The sequence below is a fragment of the Rhinopithecus roxellana genome, chromosome 18 (assembly GCF_007565055.1).
Source record: "Rhinopithecus roxellana isolate Shanxi Qingling chromosome 18, ASM756505v1, whole genome shotgun sequence".
Taxonomy (NCBI): Eukaryota; Metazoa; Chordata; class Mammalia; order Primates; family Cercopithecidae; genus Rhinopithecus; species Rhinopithecus roxellana.
The window spans coordinates 64459897-64483746 of NC_044566.1; the positions used below are offsets into that span (position 1 = coordinate 64459897).

Genomic DNA, 23850 nt, shown 5'->3' on the forward strand with positions numbered 1-23850 from the left:
TTAAGCAAGTAAAACACTGCCAATTATGATTTCAAGATGCAACAATTTAAACTGTGCATCCCAGTTTCAGAAATAGTGAAACGTGAAAATGTCTTAGAATTGATGAAATATAGTAGCACATAAAATTTAAAAATTCTTACAGCATTACATAATAGAAACTTAATTTTTAAAATACCAACAAGATAATAGTGAGATAGGAATTTCCACCTAACAAATAGTTACTACCAACTGAAGACCCTGACACTACTGCAGCCAAATAGGACTACCCTAAACCATGGTGAGAAATACAGGCTGAGCATCCCTAATTCAAAAATCCAAAATCTGAAACTCTTTGCCAAAATGATACCAAAAGTGGAAAGTTCCACACCTGACTTCATGTGAGGAGTTTGCAGCCAAAACACAGGCACATAAGACACAGGTTATTCAGCATCCCCAAGGGGAAAATAAAATCACCTTCAGGCTATGCATACATAAAATTATCTTCAGGCTACCTGTATAAGGTGTATATGAAACATAAATGAATTTCATGTTTAGAGTTGGGTCCCATCCCTAAGACATGCTGTATATGCAAATATTCCAAAATCCAAAAAAGTCTGAAATCTAAAACACTTCTGGTCAGAAGCATTTTGGATAAGGGGCATCCAACTTGTACTACTACCATCCTATACATGACACTATTGCTTTTACGAGTTCTTGAGGGCCATCCTGGGGACCTCACTGTGGTTTATAAATTTGTTTAAATAGGGAAGTACATTTTGAATTCATGCTGACCTTCTGAAAATTAGAGAGTGCTTACTTAAAACAATAGGCAAGCATAAAATAATCTATGATCTCTAAACCTTTTATTGGCTTAACTTTTTAAAATGCCTGTTGGTCTGAGATTGGGGGAAAAAAAATTCCAGAACATGATTCCATTTTTCATACCTGCTTGACTGTTTTCTCCTAAATGTAAAGACTTCACTTATATTTCCACCTATCTATACAACCTTTGAGCATACCTTTACACCGCACATTGGCAAACTATAGCCAGCCACCTGCTTATGTGAAGTTTTACTATATTTTACTATATTTACTATATTTTACTATAACACAGCCACATGCCATGAATTTATATACAGTATATGGCTGCTTTCTAGTTAGAAGAGAACCAACTAGTTACAATAGAGATACTACAGCCCAAAAATCCTAAAATATTTACCATCTGACCCTTTAAGAAAAAGTCTGTGTCCCTTGCTTTGCTGTCATTGGAATCGCTGTAATTTAAAAGAAAATGACAGGCACAATGGCTCATGCCTGTAATTCCAGCACTTTGGGGGGTTGAGGCACGAGGATCGCTTGAGGTCAGGAGTTCAAGACTAGCCTGGGCAACACAGTGAGACCCTGTCTCTACAAAAAATACAAAAATTAGCCAGCTATGGAGGCACATGCCTGTAGTCCCAGCTACTCAGGAGGCAGAGGTGGGAGGATCACTTAAGCCCAGGAGTTTGAGGCTGCAGTGAGCTATGATCATGTGCCACTGTACTCCAGCCTGGGTGAGAGAGCAAGACCCCATCTCCAAAAACAAACAAACAAACAAACAAAAAAACAGAAAGAAAATGAAAATGGCAGCAGTGGAAATTTCATTAGTAGAGAGTGATTTCTTAACATATGCTTAAACTCTGAGTATGATGTATAAGCTGGGTATTTTCAAAATAAAAGATCGTAACTGAATGAACTTAGGTATAACTGAGAGAGAAGAAATCTCAAAAAGAATCCATTAAAAAAAGTCACTTCTTGGTAATGTTAAATTTAAACCAGCCCAACTTCTACCATCATTTTTAAAAGTTAAGTATCATTAACATGCACCTTTTAGACAAGTAGCATTCAAACATCTTCACAGGACATCTGGAAGGGTTGGCTGTGTTTTCAATCTGTTCAAACACTGGCTCATCATCTTCATGCTTTCTTTTTCCAGTAGTAATTTTATCTTAAAAAAAAAAAGTGAAATAAACCTCCTAAAATAATCTTGAAGAAAGATAAAAACATCACTCCTAGTGTCTGTTATACCAAAGAATAGGGACTAGGTGCCCCTTGGCTTGGAATTTTAAGTTATGGCTTCTGGTAATGTACAATTTTTCAAACAAAAGGAACTGAGACATCTTAAGAAGACATAGGTTGTCTTATTTTATAAAACAGACAGTCCTTAGGTTCTTAACAAGTGACCCAGGTGGTCTTTAGTAAGGCAAGGTTTGGATATCCCTACCACAGACAATCTCAAAATAAAAATCTGGGCCAGATGTGGTGGCTTATGCCTGTAATCTCAGCACTTTGGGAGGTCGAGGCGGGCAGATCACCTCAGGTCGGGAGTTCGAGACCAGCCTGACCAACATGGAGAAACCCTGTCTCTACTAAAAATACAAGGTTAGACAGGCTTGGTGGCGCCTGCCTGTAATCCCAGCTACTTGGGAGCCTGAGGGAGGAGAATTGCTTGAACCCAGGAGGTGGAGGTTGCAGTGAGCCGAGACTGCACCACTGCACTCCAGCCTGGGCAACAAGAGCAAAACTCTGTCTCAAAAAAAATTTTAAAATAAAAATAGAAATCTGTTACACTACCTTCATTATCTGTTCCACATAAGGAAGACACTTGGTATCGAAGACACGCTTTGTTTTCCATCGTTAAAGGATTTTTTTTCCAATGCCTAAACACAGTGCCAAAGGAAAGTCTTAAGTGTTGTTCCACTGTTTTCAGGCCAAAATACTTAGTGTTAAAGTAGAACAGTGTATTCAGAAGAGCTACTGGAGAGTGTGATCCTAGTTGTTTTATCCTCCAGAGATAGTCTTCTTCAACTCGAGAGAATATTGACCCTTAAATAGAGAGAACTATTTTAAAAGAATGATAATAAATAAAAGTTTTCATTTAACCATCCAGAAGTAGACATAGTTAATTTAAGGACAAATCTATACCAATTCTTCTTTCATATTAGATCAACTAGAATAATTTTAGAATTACCCATGCAGCTCTTTAACGATACAGAGGCTACTATGGAACTATTATCTATGGAATAAGGGACTGGACGTTTGCTTCTGTTCTTCAGTAGGACAAGCCAAATAGTGGTCAGAAAAAAATGTAAATCTTTTTAAAATTAAAATTCAGGAATCTAAACTCCTGAAAAAAATTGGTGACTCCACACACATACACATTTTCTTCATATATTGAAAACACGGATTTAAGAGAAATTTACATCAGAAGCTCCACTGGAAGGCTTAAGACATGAACATCCAGTCTCATACTCCAGAGAAAGTAGATCACATTTCTTACAAAGTTCTTCATAAACACTAGTTATTGACCACATTCGTTTCTAATTCAACAAGAGATGAAAGTCAGATGAGCTCAAGAGTTAAGTTTTCAGAAAATGTTATCTAATGTAAGTGACTTAATTATAATACTTTCACACATACTCTGTAAAAATAACAACACCTTTATTTAAAATAGCATTACCATCTGGAAGTATGCTTGGTTGCCAGCTTCGCAGTATTTTATTCAATTCTTGCTCAAATGTTTGGTATCCAGGATCAATAAATATGTTGTCTTTTCGATTACTTCCACCCAAGTACTACAAAAAAAAAAAAAAAAAAGGCCCCACAAACTTTCTTGAAAGAAAATCAGCTAATTATAGTGAACATATTACACTCTGTATTTCTTAAGAAAAAAATATAGCTTTATGTCTTTGAAATGCATACTAAAACATGACTGATTTTAGGTATGCACCTAGAAATTAAAAAGAATCATAAATTATCAACAAGTCTCTTGCCTGAAACACTCAAAGCTGAAATACACACCCCAGAATCGAGAATGTAAAAACTGGATGACAATCTTCAGTCTGTCAGACAAAAAAAAACAGAATATTTGACTCCAGTATTTATTATATAGTGGATGAAGAAAAATGTAAATTTTAAAATAAAAGTGACTTTTTTTTCTTTCTAGTTTTTTTTTCTTATGAAGTCAGAGTAATTAAGGTAATGACTAAAGAAAAACACTGAGAAGTAAGGATGGGATGAAATGTTATCTGTAGCTATTGACAGCTCTCTTCTAGCACTCTGACTTTGTCAGGCTAACGCTTTTTTCTTATTGTCTCTATACTCCTAATTCTCCACCTGTCAAACAGTGCAAATTTATGAATCTTATAACTTACTGTCACAAACCTAGAAAAATCTTAACAGTGAGGGTTGTTACAGAATCATTTAAAGTATAAACATGAGTGGGACTTAGAGAAAACAACATAAAGTATGGTAACAGCACAAAGAATGAAAGGCAAGAATGGGGAGTGCACTGTTCTCAGGCTCTTAAACTACATGTGAAGTAATAAAATATTATTTGAATGTAGAGATGTCATTAAAGATGCAGACTGCAAACCTAAGGTAACAAGTAAAACTTAAGAGGTACAAATAATAAACCAATAGTGGAAATAAAGTGGAATCACAAAACATACTAATTCAAAGGAAGGCACAAAAAGATAAAAAACAAAGAACAGATAGAATACAAAACAACCAGAAGGACAAGAGATTTTAATTCAATGACAGCAACGATCATGTTACATGTAAAAGGTCTAAGCCAAGGTCAGCAAACTCGAGTCCTAGAACCGTGTCCGGCCCATGCCTGTTTTGATCAAGTGTTCTTGGAATACAGACATACTGGTTCATTTGCATACTGTACTGCAGCTTTCACGTTGTAACGACATAGCTGAATGGTTGCACGACACAGACAAGCATGACCTGTAACCATGTACCATTTGGTCCTTTATTTATAAAGTCTGTTGGTCCTTGGTCTAAACTGCAATTAAAAGACAGATACTGGGGTGGGAGCAGTGGTTCACGTCTGTAATCTCAGCACTTTGGGAGGCCAAGGCAGGCAGACAGTTTGAGCTCAGGAGTTCAAGACCAGCTTGGGCAAGATGGTGAAACCCCATCTTTACAAAAAATACAAAAATTAGCCAGGCATGGTGGGATGTGCCTGTAGCTCCAGCGACTTGAGGGGCTGAGGCAGGAGAATCACTTGAGCCTGGGAGGTCAAAGCTGCAGTGAGCCATATAAGATCACACCACTGCACTCTAGCCTGGGACAGAGCGGGACCCAGTCTCAAGGGAAAAAAAAAAAAAAGAGAGACAGATATTGTCGGATTCAATTTTTTTAAAGGCAAAGTTCAACAATATGCTGTCTACAAAAAAACTATTTTAAATAAAATAACAGATAAGTGAAAAGTAGAAGAAAAAAAATGTATACCATGTATACACTAATCAAAACAGAATGCCATCATCTGAGTTGATCCAATGTTATTCAAACTAGTCAAAGGAATATTAGTCAGCAAAATTCTAAAATAGTAGAACAAAAACTCCTAAAGTCTTTCAAATACAATGATAGACCAACTGATAAAACCCTGGTAAATCAAGAAAGTAACAATGCTAGGTTTCTCCCAGGCTTTCAGGTTAGTCAAAGGGTAGATGTTCTAAAAATAGCATTTCCTAAACTACCTGGAGATCCTCTTCATTGTTATGAATGAGAATAGCAGTGATTGTTTAAAATATAGCAGCACGATTCCAGCTGTTTTTTTTTTTTTTTTTTTTTTTTTTTTTTTTTTTTTTTTTTTTTTGAGACGGAGTCTCGCTCTGTCGCCCAGGCTGGAGTGCAGTGTCCGGATCTCAGCTCACTGCAAGCTCCGCCTCCCGGGTTTACGCCATTCTCCTGCCTCAGCCTCCCGAGTAGCTGGGACTACAGGCGCCCACCACCTCGCCCGGCTAGTTTTTGTATTTTTAGTAGAGACGGGGTTTCACTGTGTTAGCCAGGATGGTCTCGATCTCCTGACCTCGTGATCCGCCCGTCTCGGCCTCCCAAAGTGCTGGGATTACAGGCTTGAGCCACCGCGCCCGGCCGGATTCCAGCTGTTTAACGGGACTATAAACTTTTGTATTGTTCCTATATTTCTAAAAATACAAACTTAGTTGGGCATTACATAAAACAATCACTAAAGTAAAATTCCCAAGTTTGGAAGAGCAATTTATATTTTTTGCTTTTAACATAAAGCAACATGCGTAATAAAAAAATGAGGGAAATGATTCTGAAAGTTTCATCTGTAAATCTAGTACAAAGAGAAAATTTCGACGTAACATTCAGAACCTTAGCAACAATAATAAACCAAAAACTAAGTTCCCAACTCAGCTCTACTAAAAGCAGTTCCTAAAGGAAAGGCCAACATTTAATCCTCCTGAAAAGGCTTCTCTAGGCAATCCATGATAAATGATCTGCTGCTCTTGTTACAGAATGAATTACAGTATGTTTTATTACTCATTTCTGGTAGTATGGGAAGCAATGCCATATTATTGCTGCTGTTATTTTCCATCATAGGCAGTCACAACTTAGAAACATCTAATCTATAGACACATGGTTGCCTGAGCACCAAAGCCCTTGCAACCAGTGAGAATCTACAGAAGAAAAGAATGTGTGGTTTCAGGAACAGAGGCAAAGGAGAAGCTGTGAGGAAGAGCAGCAACTTAGAGTAACCAATCCCAGAGAAAACGCCTTGACAGAATAGGCCTGTCTGAAAAGCAGCTTTCTTAATAAAAAAAAAATCGTGACAGGAAGTCTTCAATTATGGGATTTGAATTCGTATCTTTTTTTTTTTGTTTTTGAGACAGTGTCTTACTCTGTCGCCAGGCTGGAGTGCAGTGGCGCAATCCCGGCTCAGGCAACCTCCGCCTCCAGGGTTCGAGCGACCCTCCGGCCTGAGCCTCCCGAGGAGCTGAGATTACAGGCACATGCCACCACGCTAGGCTAATTTTTGCATTTTTAGTAGAGACGGGGTTTCACTATGTTGGCCAGGATGGTCTCCATCTCTTGACCTTGTGATCTGCCCACCTTGGCCTCCCAAAGTGCTGGGATTACAGGCGTGAGACACCGTGCCCGGCCAATCAGTATCATTTTTTAAAAAATATAAATTCCTTTTTTAAGAGTTACTGGTCTCTCATTTTACTTAGATTTCTTTGGGACTATATATGAGAGAACTAGAGTTCCCTAGATAGTTTTGGAACATCCGTAAAGAGCAGTATTGAATAATAAAAATAACAACTATTCTAGTAGCCACATTTTAAAAATTAAAAAGAAACAAGTATAATATTTTACTTAACCCAATATATCCAAAACATGTAATCCCAACATATAAAAATATTTAACATTTTAAAAATACAAATTCTTTGAAATCTTGTATAAATTTTACACACTCAGAACACTTCTCATTTCAGACTAGCCACATTTCAAAGGCTCTGTTTCTTATGGATAAAAAATGCTTGGGAGGGCAAAGCAGCACATTGATAATAGGTATCTACTTAAACAGAAATTACGGTACTAGTACTTGCGAAGCAAAATGAAAATCTCATAAACACAGCTAACAGAGAGTTGAAAAGCATGTGTTTTAGATACGTTCAGACTACTGGCATGTTTGTTCAGACAAGTATTGTCACTAATATGACAAACATATGGTCAAATAATGTTTTGGAGATCTAACTAAAGCAAGAAACACTATGTGCAACAATATACATAACAATTTTATAAAATTAAATAAAAATTGGGAATATAAGACATAATTTTAGGGCTATCAGATTCTAAGTCTCAAAATCAGTTTTTATTAAATGTTATATGAATAAAGCTTCATTAAGAATGATATAAAATATTCCACCATTAATTTATCAATCAGTAGTTCTGCACAATAATTTGTTTCAAATATTCCAGCTTTCAGATGCCTATACATAACTCAAGAAAAAAAAATTTTAAGTGTCATTTTTAAAAATACTTAAAACCTTTTCATGTTTCTCCCTGGATAAAGATGAAATCTAAACATTTAATCAAAGAATAGAGGGCCAGGCGCGGTGGCTCAAGCCTGTAATCCCAGCACTTTGGGAGGCCGAGACGGGCGGATCACGAGGTCAGGAGATTGAGACCATCCTGGCTAACACCGTGAAACCCCGTCTCTACTAAAAAATACAAAAAACTAGCCGGGCGAGGTGGCGGGCGCCTGTAGTCCCAGCTACTCGGGAGGCTGAGGCAGGAGAATGGCGTAAACCCGGGAGGCGGAGCTTGCAGTGAGCTGAGATCCGGCCACTGCACTCCAGCCCGGGCGACAGAGCGAGACTCTGTCTCAAAAAAAAAAAAGAATAGAGGCCTTTGTGGTATGACTCTTACTTACCGCAGCCCCCAACCTCAATACCCCAAAGCTTTCTCCACTTCACATTATACTTTCCAGCCAGGCTAAGTGGTTTCTGGTAAACTGTGCCCTTGTACTGCCATTGTCCTTCTCTCATCCTTTTGCTGAATACGTTTCTATATGTACTTCAAAACTCAATTTAAAATTTAAAATTCAATGTCATCTACATTCATACACTTTTTCATTGTATATACTTAGGTAGAATTAATTAGTCCCAATTCTGTGTTACCAAGTCTGTATAGACCATGAACATAACATTATTTAAATATTATTTGTCTGTGTATTTCAACTCTTTTGAGTGGAACATATTGTAATGGCTTTTAATTCAAACTGCCCACCAGATTCAAAATTTATGAGCTGTGTAACTTTGGCAAGTAACTTTACTTCCTCATAAAAAAATGCTGATAATTACAGTAAAGTTGTTGAGAGGACTGAATGACACATCAAGCATGTAGCAAGCATAGTGCACGGAAAGCAGTAAACAGTAAATGTAAGCTGTCAACATGCTTATCTCAGTCTCCAAAGCGTACTCCAATGTCCAGCATCCAGCATACAACAGCACTTAATGTTTGCTAAATTAACCAATGAAAGAAGGATTCAAATAGCCTGAATCAACCTCATCACTGCTATTAAAAAACAGAGGCCGGGCATGGTGGCTCACGCCTGTAATCCCAGCACTTTGGAAGGCCGAGGCAGGTGGATCACGAGGTCAAGAGAACGAGACCAACCTGGCCAACATGGTGAAACCCCGTCTCTACTAAAAATACAAAATTAGCTGGGCGTGGTGGCCTGTAGTCCCAGGTACCTACTCGGGAGGCTGAGGCAGGAGAATCACTTGAACCTGGGAGGCAGAGGTGTGGTGTGCCGAGATCGCACCACTGCACTCCAGCCTGGGCAACAAGAGCGAAACTCCGTCTCAAAAATAACAAAACAAAAAACCCAAAAATTCTTAAGGTCCTCTGAATAAAGATTAAATAAGTTTAGAAATCCTCTATGTATTTTAATAGAATTTAATTATTTGAAAACTACCCATTTACACAGAAATTAAATTAAGTCACACTGTGAGTTTACTATATTTTTTATTTTAGTAAATAAAGTTCTTTCTTCTTTAAAAAATATCCCTCTATGTAAAAGACTTAACATGTAGAAAGTAAAAAATAAAAATTCTGGAGAAAAATTTGGAAAAATGACAAAGACTTATTGTCTGTAATAAACAAGAAACTCACAAACTAAAAAAGATAAACAATGGGGCAATTCACAGAAAAGCAAATGGTCAATAAACACAAAGATCCTCAAACTTTTTGGGAAAGAAATCTGTTAATATCTTTAAAAATAAAAAATATACTTTTCTTAAGATCCAATAATACCCTTTCTGGAATCATATCTCAGAAATAAACGTATCAGTTCTTTAGGATAATTATACAAGATTTGTGTGGGGCAGGAGGGGAGCAGAGGAGGAAGGAAAGTATACACTGTCTATAACAGCAAAATTTCATCAAAGAGAACGCTCATCATTGTAGAAATTACTAAATTAATTGTGATATAGCACACAATGAGATATAGACATAGTTAGGCCCGTTCCTGCTTAGAGGGACTGCCACAATTTACTGGGAAGTAGATGAACAGAAAGTAAGATGTAGAAGTGTGTAATATGGTCTAGTGTTCCTAGCTGACCAAATTATCTCTTTCATCACGTTCACAAAAAACAGAAATACACACATCTAGCTAACAGTGATAAGGTGGGGAGATTAAAGAAAAAAAAGTGACTGGCATGGTAGCTCAGGCCTGTAATCCTAGAACTTTGGGAAGCTGAGGTGGGTGGATCACCTGAGATCAGGCTCGTTTGAGACCAGCCTGGCCAACATGGCAAAAACTCATCTCTACGGGGCGGGGAGACCAAGTGGCCAGGAATGGTAGCTCATTCCTGTAATCCCAGCTACCTGGGAGGCTGAGGCAGGAGAATTGCTTAAACCCAGGAAGTGGAGGAACCGAGATCAAGCCACTGCATTCCAGCCTAGGCGATAGAGACTCTGTCTCAAAAAAAAAAAAAAAGGTGTCTATAGTTCTATTTATAATGAATTTAGTATGACAGATATGTGTTCACATACGTAAAACAGTGTATGAAAGAATGATCATGAAATGTTAATGACGGTTATCACAGGATTTCATATCATTTTTCTTCTTCCTCAAACATTTTCATATTATGTGAACATTTAACAATAACCACCATTCCTTATACAAAATCAGTGGAGGAAGGTCAGTTACTTTGAGAAGGAATAAGAAAAACAAACAAAACAAGAAAAAATAAGGCTGTGCTCCCCTTTCATACAGTATCAGTTATTTACAATTATGTTTAATTTTTCAATGTACAAAACGGAAGTGACTATTTACTTCAGTTTACATTCACAGGACTTAGACTTAGTCCTTACAACAAAAGATATTGTTTCTTCTATAGTTCTATAGACATATGGAAGAAAATCATACTTCCTGTCAACTGTATCTTTATTGTCAGATGTGAGCAAAACTAATGAATCCAACAGAAAAATATGCACACTCTTCCAAAAATAGCTTCTATTTCTGTATACATCTTGAACTAACATTAAACAGCACTGATTTCTGGGAAGTTTACTTTAGTTATCTTATCTTTACACTGAGTTTCAGGATTACTTTTAAAGCTGCTTATAAATACCACAGTCTTTGAAAACAAGGCTGTGAAAATGTATCCAATAATAAAAATAGATATTCCACAATTTTTAAAAATTGTGGTAAACTGTAGAACAAAAAAATTACCATCGTAACCATTTTTAAATGTGCAGTTCAGTGGTAAAACAACTTTTTGAGAAAACATTCATCAATACATAAGGAACCTATTTTAAAAAGGAAGGAAACCGGGCACAGTGGTTCACGCCTGTGAAGTCCAGCACTTTGGGAGGCTGAGGAAGGTGGATTGCTTGGGCCCAGGAGTTCGAGACCAGACTGGGCCACATGGCGAAACCCCATCTCTACAAAAAACACAGAAGTTAGTTAGCCAGGTGTGGTGGTACATGCCCACATTCCCAGCCACTGAAAGGGCTAAGGCAGGAGGATCACTTGAGCCTGGGAGGTTGAGGGTATACTAAGCAAAGTTCATGCCATTGCACTCCAGCCTGGGCGACAGAGTGAGACCAAGTCTCTCTCTCACACACACACACGCACGCACGCACACGCACACACATGCAGGAAATTCTGACATATGCTACACAACACAGATGAACCTTGAGTATATTATGCTAAATGAAATAAGCCAGACTAAAAAGGACAAATACTGTATGATTCCACTTATATGAGGGGCCTGTGGTAGTCAAAATCATAGAGACAGAAAGTAGAACAGTGGCTTACAGGGCTCAGTAGAGAAGGAATGGAGAGTTATTATTTAATGAGTACAGAGTTTCAGTTCTGCAAGATGAAAAGAGTTCTAGAGATAGATGGCGATGCTGGTTGCGCAACAATGTGAATGTACTTAATGCCACTGGACTGCACCCTTAAAAATGCTTAAAACTGTAAATTTTATGTTATGTGTATTTTACAATAACAAAAACTGAGAGAAAAAACCTATTTAAGACATACTTCATAATCATTACACAATCCACTTAGCTCTCAAAACCTCTAATAGTATTGAAGTCCTAATTATTTAAATAATCCATTCAATAAAAAGCAATCCAGAGACTCAACTTCCTGTGATACCATTTTCCTTAAGTCAAGAAAAATCAAATGCAACATATAAAAATTTGTGATATAAGTAAACTAGTTTGAGAGAAAAGTTTACAGTTTTAAATGCTTTCCTGAAAAAGAACGATCTAAAATCAATTATCTGAGCTTGCGTCTTAAGAAGCTGGATAAAAAGAGAGCGAATTAAGAAAGGAAATAATACAGCTCAGATTCAATACAGGAGAAAAATTAAAATGGTGCACCTTTAGCTACATGAGTGAGGTCTAGGCCAACTATACAGACCTAGCTAGCTCCATGGGCCCAAGCCGACAAACCTACGAGCTAAGAATTGCTTTTTACTCTTTTAAAAATGGTTACAATTTAAAGCAGTTATATGTAAGTAGCTATAGTACAGTCTAAAGTTTTACCTTTTGGTCTGCAAAGCCTAAATTATTTACGATCTTGCCCTTAACAAAAAAGTTGGCTGATTCCTGAGCTGGACTGTTCAAGATACAAAAAGAGGCTGGGCATGGTGGCTCACACCTGTAATCCCAGCACTTTAGAAAGCTGAGGCAGGCAGATCACTTGAGGTCTGGAGTTTGAGACCAGCCTGGCCAACGTGGTGAAGTCCTGTCTCTACTAAAAATACAAAAATTAGCCAGACATGGTGGCGGGCACCTGTAATCCCAGCTACTTGGGAGGCTGAGGCAGGGATTCGCCTGAATCTGGGAGGCAGAGGTTGCAGTGAGCCAAAATCACATCACTGCACACCGTCCTATGCGACAAAGTGAGACTTTGTCTCAAAAAAAAACAAAAAACAAAAAAACAAAAAAACTAAGAAACAAAAAGAAGGCACAGATTACCAGGATTAGGAACGAAGGGATGATAAGGAACTATTATCAAACTTAGGCCAACAAATTTGACGAGTCTGATGAAATGCATCGTTTCTTGAAAGACAAAATTGCTGAAAGTGGTGCAAGAAAAAACAGGAAATCTAAACAGTTGACATCAACTAAAGGAACTGATTAAGTGATTAAAAACCACCCCCACCATACCCTGCCACCCCCACCACAAAAAGCAATCCTAGGCCTATATGGCTTCACTGGTGAATTCTATTGCATATTTAAAGAAGAATACCAATTCTCACAAATTCTTTCAGAAAATAGGAGGAAGGAATATTTCCCAACACTTTTTAAAAAATTATTATCTTTTTATTTTTGAGATGGAGTTTTGCTCTTGTTGCCCAGGCTGGAGTGCAATGGTGTGATCTTGGCTCACTGCAACCTCTGCCTCCCAGGTTCAAGCAATTCTCCAGCTTCAGCCTCCCAAGTAGCTGGGATTACAGGCACGTGCCACTACGCCCGGCTAATTTTTGTATTTTTAGTAGAGACAGCATTTCACCATGTTGGCCAGGCTGGTCTAGAACTCCTGAGCTCAGGTGATCCACCTGCCTTGGCCTCCCGAAGTGTTGGGATTACAGGCGTGAACCCCCCGTGTCCAGCCCCAACTCATTTTATGAAGCCACTACTACCCCCAAACCAAAGCCAGGTAAAGACAAGAGAACTTTCAAATTTACTTCCAGCTCCACCAGAAGCAATTTGAAAATGGTGTCTTCCTCTCTGAACCGTCCAAAAAAAGCAGCTGTAAACAGTGAATTTCATAACCAGAAGCGGAAGCCAGAGACCAAGATGAATGGGAATTCCTTACTCTTCCTGATGGTTGGAAGGAACCAGCTCTTTCCAAAGAGGACAATCCCAGAGGACTCCTGAAGGAAAGCAATTATGTAACTCTGTTCCCAAAATACAGAGAGGCTTACTAGAAAGAGTGCTGGCCAGTGGTGCGCAAAGCCTTGAATGAACGTCAATGTTAAAGCAACCCTGCCCTGGATCCAGGGCAGCATGACTGCTTGAACTGAGGCAGAAGAATGGGGTCTGGAGGTAGAGAAATTAAAGTCATTCATGGTGAATCAAGGGAAAACACCTGGTCTGGGGGCAGGGAACCTAAGGCCAATTAACGCCAATTTCCTAAAGTTGAACCAAAAAGGAAAACCCCATCTCCCCATGCCCATGAAGCAAAGGCTACTCTCCCTACAATCCTCTTCCTTCCGCCAGGTCTCAGGTGGAAAGAGGGAGTGCCCTGGACTGACCATGGGCCAAGCAGGGACCATCCCTTCATCTGCACAGGGGGTCAATTCACCTCAGTCTTTTATTAGTATTAGACCAAATCCTTCATCCAGATAAGGGTAACCGATAAGGACCTCAAAAAGAGTACTTAAATCCCAGAAGACTTTGTAACTCAGCCCTAGAGTCACTTGCTTGGGTCCATTCCCACCCTGTTCAGTGCTTTCTTGCTTTAATAAATTTCTGCTTTCCCTGCTTTGTTCCTTTGTCATTTGTACATTTTGTCCAATCCTTTGTTTAAAATGCCAAGAACCTGGAGAATTTACACTCAAGGCCTTACTTCCATGAACAGTAGTACAAAGAAGACTTGTACTAAAAAATACAAAAAATTAGCTGGGCATGACGGTGGGCACCCGTAATTCCAGCTACTCAGGAGGCTGAGGCAGGAGAATCGCTTGAACCCAGAGGCAGACGTTGCAGTGAGCCAAGATGGTGCCACTGCACTCCAGCCTGGATGACAGAGCAAGACTATCTCAAAAACAAAACAAAACAAAAAAAACAGAAGACTTTTGATTCACATATCATCACTGGAACCAGAGATCTAAAACAGTTAGCAAGGAGTGTTTCATTTGAACAGGCAGTACGAACTCTTCCAGATGATGTTGCATGTAACATCATTAAAACAGGTTAGTTAGTAAGAAATAAAGAGATTTGTAAAAAGACAATGGCTCACTGGTCTCAAAGGATCAACACTGAAAACTCTTAATGAACTTGCTCCATTAGAAAGGAGGGAAACATAGTTTCAGTCACTGAACCTTTTAGTGGCTTAAAAAAGAGGTTTGAGACTGGCCAGGCGCGGTGGCTCACGCCTGCAATCCCAGCACTTAGGGGGCCGAGACAGGTGGATCACGAGGTCGGGAGATCGAGACCATCCTGGCCAACACGGTGAAACCTCGTTTCTACTAAAATACAAAAAATTAGCCAGGCGTGATGGCAGGCACCTGTAGTCCCAGCAACTTGGGACTGAGGCAGAGGAACTGCTTGAACCCGGGAGGCGGAGGTTGCAGTGAGCCAAGATTGCACCACTACACTCCAGACTAGTGACAGAGCGAGACTCCGTCTCAAAAAAATAAAAGGCTTGAAAAGTAGTCCTATATACTATGAAGAATATGTATCCTATTTATAATATTAAAACCTTAATGATTAAAAGACTTGGCAAAAGATTCTGAATTTCAATCAAAAGCTGGGAGAGATTTCTGCCACAATTCAAATATACAACTATGAATAAATGCAAGGAACCAAAGAAAAAAAAAGTTAAGAAAGAATATACACCATTCCCACCACCACAGCCAGAAAGTCAGATTGATAACGAACTGGCTAGTGGTGAAAACTTTTCGAAGGTGAATCAGAAGCAGTGGCAGAAAATGGAAGCAATAAAGGCTAAACAAGCGGAAGCCCTCGGTAAAGAGACGAGCAAAGAAGCAAAACTTTAATTCCATCTACAGAAAACCCGATGTGAAACCTAAGAAAGCTTCTACTGAAACTAAAATTCATGTGGCCAGCATCAAACAAAAAGTTAAGTAAGCAAAGAATAAGCAAGTTGGAGCTCTTACAGCTGAAGAAATTAGGCTTAAGATGGAAGCAGATGGAAAGAAAAACAAAGTAACATAAAAGAAAAAAAAAAGTAATATACCAAAACCCCTTGACTAGATCTTAGGAAGCTATCTCCTTTTTGTAAAGGATTTTGAGATACCGGGGCATTAGTTGCCTTATTTGTGAGAAATAATATTCTGATCACTTTTTTTTCCTGAGTTTTTGTTGTTGTTGTTCGTAGAACAATGTTCTTTATAAGTAAGAATTATCGTTAAAAAACAAAACTTTGAACTACTTATCATGAACGTCTACAAAAATCATCATCAATATATTTGCACATCTAATCTGGCAATATATAAAAAAGATAACATTATCCAATTGGAGTCTATCCCAAGAATGCTAGGCTGGTTTAATGTCTGAAAATTAATTTAAATTCATACCATTATTAATAGGAGAGGAAAAATCCATATCTTAACAGATGCAGAAAAGGGAGTTGACAAAATTCAATAAGCATTTATAATTTAAAAAAAAAACTCATCAAAATAAAAAGTTAAAAAAATCCTTGGTCAACTAAGAATGGAAGAAAAGCTCCTCAACTTGGTAACAGGAAGTTACCAAAAAAAGAAAAAAAAAAACCCTAAAGGGTGCATTGTACTTAATGGTCAAAGACAAAATACTTTCCTCTATTATCAGGAACTAGGCAAGAGTTTCTGCTATCACTGATTCCATTCAACACTGTACTAGGACTAGGGTTTGGGTGGCAGGAGAGAAAAATGGGGGAAGGTTTTAAGCAATGCAGTAAAGCAAAGCAAAGAAAGATCAGAAAGAGGTAAAACTGTCCTTATTCATAGGTGACATGATTGTGCATATAGAAAATTCTAAGATATATTTAAAAAATACAAGACCACCTACTAGAATAGTGAACTGATGAATATATAAAAATCAATTATATTTCTATATGCAAGTAATGCCAGGGGAAATAGCTAAAAAGAGCAAAAAGCATGTCTTTAGGGAGAGGAACTAGGTATTTTGTTGTTTCTATTGATTTTAAAAGTTGTATTATCTAAATACGTTTTTAAGCCTTGTTCTACCAGAAACTTCTTCTAAATGAAATTCCACACATAACCCAAAACACAGCCCTCAAAAAGCAGGAATGAATTAAAACAAGAGGAGCCTAGAACTCAACCTCTCTCTTCCTGCTGAGTTAATCTGGCACGACCCTAGTACTCTCTACAGCACTTTAAAACCAGTTGATCTAGATAACAGAATTATTTCTAAAATATAAACGTTCTCCTTAAAAAAGTTTCACCACCATAAATAAATATACACACACATTCAAAAGCAGTAGAAAATGGAATCTAGAGGTTTATTGTGTAAAAAGTCACAACAATCATCCAACTCAATGTGTGCCTACTATGTGGACAGTATGTACAAGAAAGAAAAGTAAGACCTAGCTTCCCTTTGTTTTTAAGAGGATTTATATGTAATAAAATTGTTCTGAAACTCGAGGACTAAGACAATTTCATCTATGCCTGGTACAGTATAAACGCTGTTCCCACTCTCCCCTCCCTCCTAGGTATAATAAAAGAAGAGGAGGTAAAAGACACACATGGTCTTCAATCCTTCAGCCAGAACCACTGGAGTCACATGTTTGGAATTCATAATTGTCTGGATTTCACAGGGGAAACAGGGCATGTACATAATTATAATACATTAATATTCCTAGAGTGGTGTGGGTAAACACTCTGTACTCGTTTAGAAACATTAACAATCCTATAGTAAGTTTTATGGTGAATGTTCTATAGATGAGTATTAACACCAAGAGTAATAAAGAAAACAATAGCTTCACAATCCTTTAAGTTAGGTTTTACTGTTGAGTGTGTTTTCATGAAAAAAATTCTGGTTTTCAGAGGTTTGTGGAATGGTGGACGTATATTATCATCTAAGCATGAGGCTCAAAGTACACGTAAACCTATAAAATGATAAAAAAGTACACCTATTCACGTATCTTTTAGGTTGCTACTGCAAGATATGTGATGGTCCTCAAATATAGTGAATTACAGCCATGCGCTATGTATCTGCACCACCACTTACAGAATCTTAAGCAAATTTCTATCCTAAAGAAAAAGTAAATAAAACACAAATTAAGACAATTCTAGTTTTTTTCAGTGATTTATTTCATTATCTAACACCTATTAGCAGAATAAAATGAACTTTTAGGCCTACAAACAAAACTCTGAAAAGATCTCCCCTGTCATCTACCATATTTCAAAATACATAGGGTGTGAAGTTGGAGATTCTTTCTGACTTCTGGGCACACATCTGTAGGATTTGTTTAGAACTAGAGGTCATTATTTAAAGTTGATCTCCATGTTTACTGTAGAAAACAAATCCATAGACATGTGGATGAAGTTTATCTTTACCCCTAAAGAATGATCTCTTCTTATGAAATAGCCAAAGAATTAATGAGTAGTTACACTGTTTAGCAAGACAGACACACATCAGCAGCACACAGTGAAACAGACCTATTTACAGAGTCAGGACATTTTTCTGTTTACCTGTAGATCAACAGGGATCTACAGCCAGATCTGGCTACATATCATGCCTTATAATGTGAATTCATTTATCTGCAACGGTAAGGAAAGAATCTCATCCTGATGATCATTTATATATAAATGGTGGCAAATACACAACTTTGTAGATGTGCTAGAAAAGATGCCGAAGTTTGGAGTCATCTGTCCATACCCTATTTTTCCCATAAATTCTTTTTGGTTTTGGTACAAAGTTTTGGAGAACTTGAAGGTTTTTAGGAACATATATATTCCATTACAGAAGAAACACAAAGTAGCTAATCCTTTATAATATCATAGTATTTCCAAATAGACTAAATTTTTCTTTGTCTTTCTTGGTAAGTCAATAAAGGTTCCATAATGCTACAGGAACAAGAACTACCACAACTTTTCTTATTAATGTTATACTTGAAAGCAGCCATCAAATTACTAACCTCCTGTATTCCAAGGCAAAGGTAATAGATGCTGTCAGGTGCATAATTCTCTCCATTTGGCCGTCGGATCTCATTGACAAAATGAGCTAAACCATAGTTAAGCTCAGCTGTGGTGTGTGAGAGTAGATCCTCTTTTAACTTTACTGATTTAGCTAAAAATACATAAGATAAAAATCAGTAATTGTTATTATTTACTGTCTTATTAAGGTTAAGAACTTTCTGACATTCTTTGTAAGAGCTCTGAAGAAAAATAAAATGCATTCTTACAGGTATTTTAAGTTACATTTATGTTTTTTAAATTTAAAGGTACTCCACAACAGAAATCTTGATTTTAAATAGGACTTAGGAGAAACAAAATTAACACTTACAAGATTTTAACTCATCTAATACCAGAAGATCTTCATCAAGTTGCCTAGTTTTGACCCAGTGTTTCCATGCATTTACGCCATACGTGTATTTGAAAGGAAAGCTGCATTCTGAATTGTCAGAACTATCATCATGAGACTGGTATCCTGATACAGCCTTTCTCTTGGCTCCCTATTAGTAAAAAACACCATAACATCTTTTTTAAAGCCTACATTATTTCATTACTTTATACAAGCCATCTCTCAACAAAGGCAAATTACAATCGACCCTTGAACAACATGGGTTTGAACTGCAGGGGTCCACTTGGACAAATACGTTTTTCTGTGTGCATGCCTCTCCTGCCTCCTTCTATCTCTTCCAACCGTGCCACCTGAGACAGCAAGATCAACCTCTCCTCTTCCTCCTCAGCCTACTCAACATGAAGACAATGAGGACGATCTATTTCCACCTAATGAATCGTAAATATATTTTCTCTCCCATATGATTCTCTTGATAACATTTTCTCTAGCTAACTTTATTATGAATATACAGTATGTAACATATAAAATATGCGTTAATCAACTGTTATCAGCAAGGCTTCCAGTCAACAGTTGGCTACTAGTAGTTAACTTTTTAGGGAGTCAAAAGTAACACATGAATTTTTGACTGTGCAGGGGGCGCTCAATGAAGAGTAGGCTACTAGTACTTAACATTTTAGGGAGTCAAAACTTATACACAAATTTGTGACTGTGCAGGGGGGATCAGAGCCCAACCACTGCATTGTACAAGGATCATCTGCAATTACAAATATAGTTACTTCTTTAATCTGTAATAAAAATATAGTTATTTGTTTAATCTGTCATGAAATTAGAAAAGAAAAAAATGAAACACAGGTATTTGCTTTGAACTGACTGGTATTCCTGAATCTGACAATAGTTAGTCAATATTTCAGGAAATGTGATGTTTCTACATAAATCACTTTGTGCAACAAAATCATATTAAATTCTGTGGTGAGAGTCACCAATGATGAGAAAATAAATATAAGACAATTAATAAACTAATCTAAATATTACTGTAAGAGAGAAACTGAAGAACTTTTCAACAACTCCACCTTATAGAGAGTGACACTTAACTACTTTTCACTTTTTATTTTATTTTATTGTTTTATTTTTGTTTTTTAAGACAGGGCCTTGCTCTGTCATCCATGCTAGAGTTTTGTAATCATGGTATCTCTCCTGCCAGGTAAGTATCCATGCTGGAGTTCTGTTTTGAGGTGAAGTCTTGCTCTGTTGCCCAAGCTGGAGTGCAATGGCACGATCATAGCTCACTGCAGCCTGGATCCTCCTCCTGAGTAGCTGGGACTGCAGGCACGTGCCACCATGCCTGGCTAATTTTTAGAAGTCTCACTGTGTTGCCCAGGCTGGTCCCAAACTCCTGGGCTCCAGCAATCTTCCCGCCTCAGCCTTCCAAAGTGCTGGGATTACAGGTGCCACTGTGCCTGGCCCCCGTTTTCACTTTCCTGATGGCATTGTTCGCAATGCAAAAGTTTTTAATTTTGATGTAGTCCAGTTTATTTATTTTTCCTTTTCTTCCCTGTGCTTTCGGTATCTTACCAAAGAAACTGCCTAACATAAGGCCATTAAGATTTAGGCCTATGTTTTCTTCTAAGAGTTTTATGTTTTTAGCTCTTACATTTAGGTATATGGCTCATTTTGAGTTAATTGTTGTGTCTGGTGTCAACGAGAAGTCCACCTTCATTCTACTGCAAGTATTCTCTCCCTTTTCAGGTTTTTTGTTCTTTCTTTTGGAGACAATTTGTGAAAGCTATCTTTCTTAAGGTATTTTTAAAACCTGCTTTATGTTGGAAGTCAGAAACACAGAAAGTTGGCAGAATACTCTAACAATTACAGTTGTTCACGCATGTAGATCTGGTCTACTGAATGATCAAACTGTCCAGCATGTCTTTCCATGTGTGTATGCCTAAAAGACACCAGAAATAATAAACTGTATACTTCAACACCGCTGATAATCTCATCAGAAATAATGATGGAAAAAAACAGCTCCCTTTCTAGAAAACAGTCTGAATTTTTGTGAAAGAATTGAACTTATTACTTTAGCAACTGTTTTCTATTTTGACCCTGCATCAAGAAAGTTTAGTTGAGGTATCAACTAAACCTGAGATATTTTTATTACTTAAAAATAGATTGCCTCTTAAATGATTTTCCAACCTAGAAAACAAAATATGTTCCCACATTCTCAGGCACACTAAAGACCACTGTATCCCTGTTTGCCTATAGAGAGATACTGTTATATAGGCTATAAGTGAATGTACCTTTTTTTTAGATCGAGGTCTGGGCTGTTCCTCATATTCTTCACCAAAAACAGGTGGTAATAAAAATTCATTCTCCATATCAAGCTCCTCAGCAGCTGACAACCAAATCAGAACTTTATTTTAAACGAAATAGCACAAGGTTATGTTACATAAACACAGCCAGCAAATAACCACAGGATGTAAACCAGCACTCGTACATGGGGACAATCTGGGCTGGGCTGGGGAATAAATGACTCATTGCATCTAACGTGGTTTGTAAGTTCTGACAAACCCTGTTCAAACTCCTAAAAACATATATAAAATGAGTATCAACACAGAATTTTCATGAAAATGTATGATATCAGAAAAATTACTACAGTCTGGAATCCAATTATAAGATCTAAATAGTATCGGTACAAATCTGATTCAATCTATTAAATGTTTTTTACAAAAACCAACGTTTCACATTCTACTCAGTGTGCTCATTAGCCATCCATGGATTAAGAAAATAATGAGGCCGGGTGCGGTGGCTCACTCCTGTAATCCCAGCACTTTGGGAGGCTGAGGCGAGCGGATCACAAGGTCAGGAGACTGAGACCATCCTGGCTAACACAGTGAAACCCCGTCTCTACTAAAAATACAAAAAATTAGCCGGGCACGGTGGCGGGCGCCTGTAGTCCCAGCTACTCGGGAGGCTAAGGCAGGAGAATGGCGTGAGCCCGGGAGGCGGAGCTTGCAGTGAGTTGAGATCGCGCCACTGCATTCCAGCCCGGGCAACAAAGCGAGACTCTGTCCCAAAAAAAAAAAAAAAAAGAAAATAATGAAAAGTGACATGCCTATTTTACAAAAGACTTGAAAATAATTTTTCCTTTGAAGGTGAACTTAATTTTCAAAGGGATCTTAAAAAAATGCTATATATATATATATATATATACACAAAATATATACATACTTTATATATATACTTTTTTTGAGACAGAGTTTTGCTCTTGTTGCCCTGGTTGGAGTGCAACGGCGCAGTCTTGGCTCACTGCAGCCTCCACCTCCCAGGTTCAAGCAACTCTGCCTCAGCCTCCCAAGTAGCTGGAATTACAGGTGCTCACCACCACGCCCAGCTAATTTTTCTGTTTTCAGAAGAGACGGGGTTTCACCACATCGGCCTGGCTGGTCTCAAACTCCTGACCTCAGGTGATCCACCCACCTCGGCCTCCCAAAGTGCTGGGATTACAGGCATGAGCCACCGCACCTAGACGCTAACAATTTTTTTAAATTAAAAAGGACACAAACACTTCTTTAAACTTTCTATAATGAATTACTTCTAGAGGTGTTGTTGTTTTTTTTTTTTTTTTTTTTTGAGACAGGGTCTCATTCTGGAGCGCAGCAGCACAATCTTAGCTCACTGCAACCTCTACTTCCTGGACTCAAGCAGTCCTCCTGCCTCAGCCTCCCAAGCAGCTGGGATTACAGGCATGCACCACCATCCTGGCTAATTTTTATATTTTTTAGTAGAGATGGCATTTCACCACATTGCCCAGGCTGGTCTTGAACTCCTGGGTTCAAGTGATCTCATTCCAGAAGTTAACTGGTAAGGTGGGTTTTTTCAAAAAAAAAAAAAAAAATGAAGTTAACTGTTAAGGTGAGTTTAAAAAAATATGAACACTGTTAAAGGCAATGACACAAACATCAAATGGTAAATTATCATAACCATAGTTGACTCCACAACTCAATCCCATAGTCATGAAGGTTTTGAGTACCTCTGGGAAAGTCTATTTCAATGTCCAGATCTGGCTCGTATGGTACATCAGGCATGCTGGACTGTGTCTCTGGGTCAGAGTTCTTCAAAAGATCGGAACCAATTATATCTGTTTCAATAATCACACCTGAAATCAATCCATACTATCATTAGGAATCAAAACAGAAAACCCCAACGGTATCTGTATTTAATCTGGCAAAAGCAAGTCATTTAATTTGAAATGCAATATAAAAAAATACATTTAATGTCACAAAAGGGCATATTATATATATAACTATCTCAAAATGTAAACCACTATAAACCTCATAATTATAATTAGTCACAAGCACATGAAAACTTTCAATCCTATAAATTTTATAGGAAGACTCCCTTCAAAAGCTAATAGGTATGCTTTGATAGTAAAACAACTTCAACAAGTAAAGTATTTCTAAAAGCAACTTTTTGTCAAAAATAAACTAATGAGGGTAGACAGCTGTCGTTTTCAATACTCTTTGAATTTTGACCTAGGTTTCTCAAGTCGTTCAATATACGCTTATTAACAACTGCCTTTTAATGGTTTGATCAATTGCTTTCAAGTGTTTTTGTGTTATAGTCATGGTAAGAAATGCATTTTATCCAGCACATACTGCAAGGTGATGGCAGGGAACAGAAAGACATCTGTATACACACTGGTTTCACAAAATAATACTTACCCTTTCTATGAGGGATTCACATTGGGATTCACATTGTCATTTTTTTTATCCTGCTCCACTTAGTTTTTCTTTCGTTAAACAAAAACATTGGTTGCAACCCACTAAATTAATTTCA

General features: G+C 37.7%; 1 protein-coding gene across 7 annotated transcripts in view; it reads right to left on the bottom strand.

Annotated features, from left to right (window-relative positions):
* The window catches only part of ZMYM2 (zinc finger MYM-type containing 2), a 130419-nt gene that overhangs the window by 3554 nt on the left and 103015 nt on the right, over window positions 1–23850 (bottom strand). For 6 of the 7 annotated variants that reach the window (XM_030921955.1, XM_030921959.1, XM_030921956.1 and 3 more), the window contains 7 exons: window positions 23045–23170; window positions 21312–21406; window positions 19003–19171; window positions 18635–18786; window positions 3479–3593; window positions 2593–2844; window positions 1846–1966 (listed from right to left, as the gene is read on the bottom strand). In XM_030921955.1, coding sequence (XP_030777815.1) covers window positions 1846–1966; window positions 2593–2844; window positions 3479–3593; window positions 18635–18786; window positions 19003–19171; window positions 21312–21406; window positions 23045–23170 — 1030 coding nt within the window. The remainder of the gene's footprint in view (window positions 1–1845; window positions 1967–2592; window positions 2845–3478; window positions 3594–18634; window positions 18787–19002; window positions 19172–21311; window positions 21407–23044; window positions 23171–23850) is intronic. The other variant, XR_004054646.1, reaches the window with a different exon arrangement.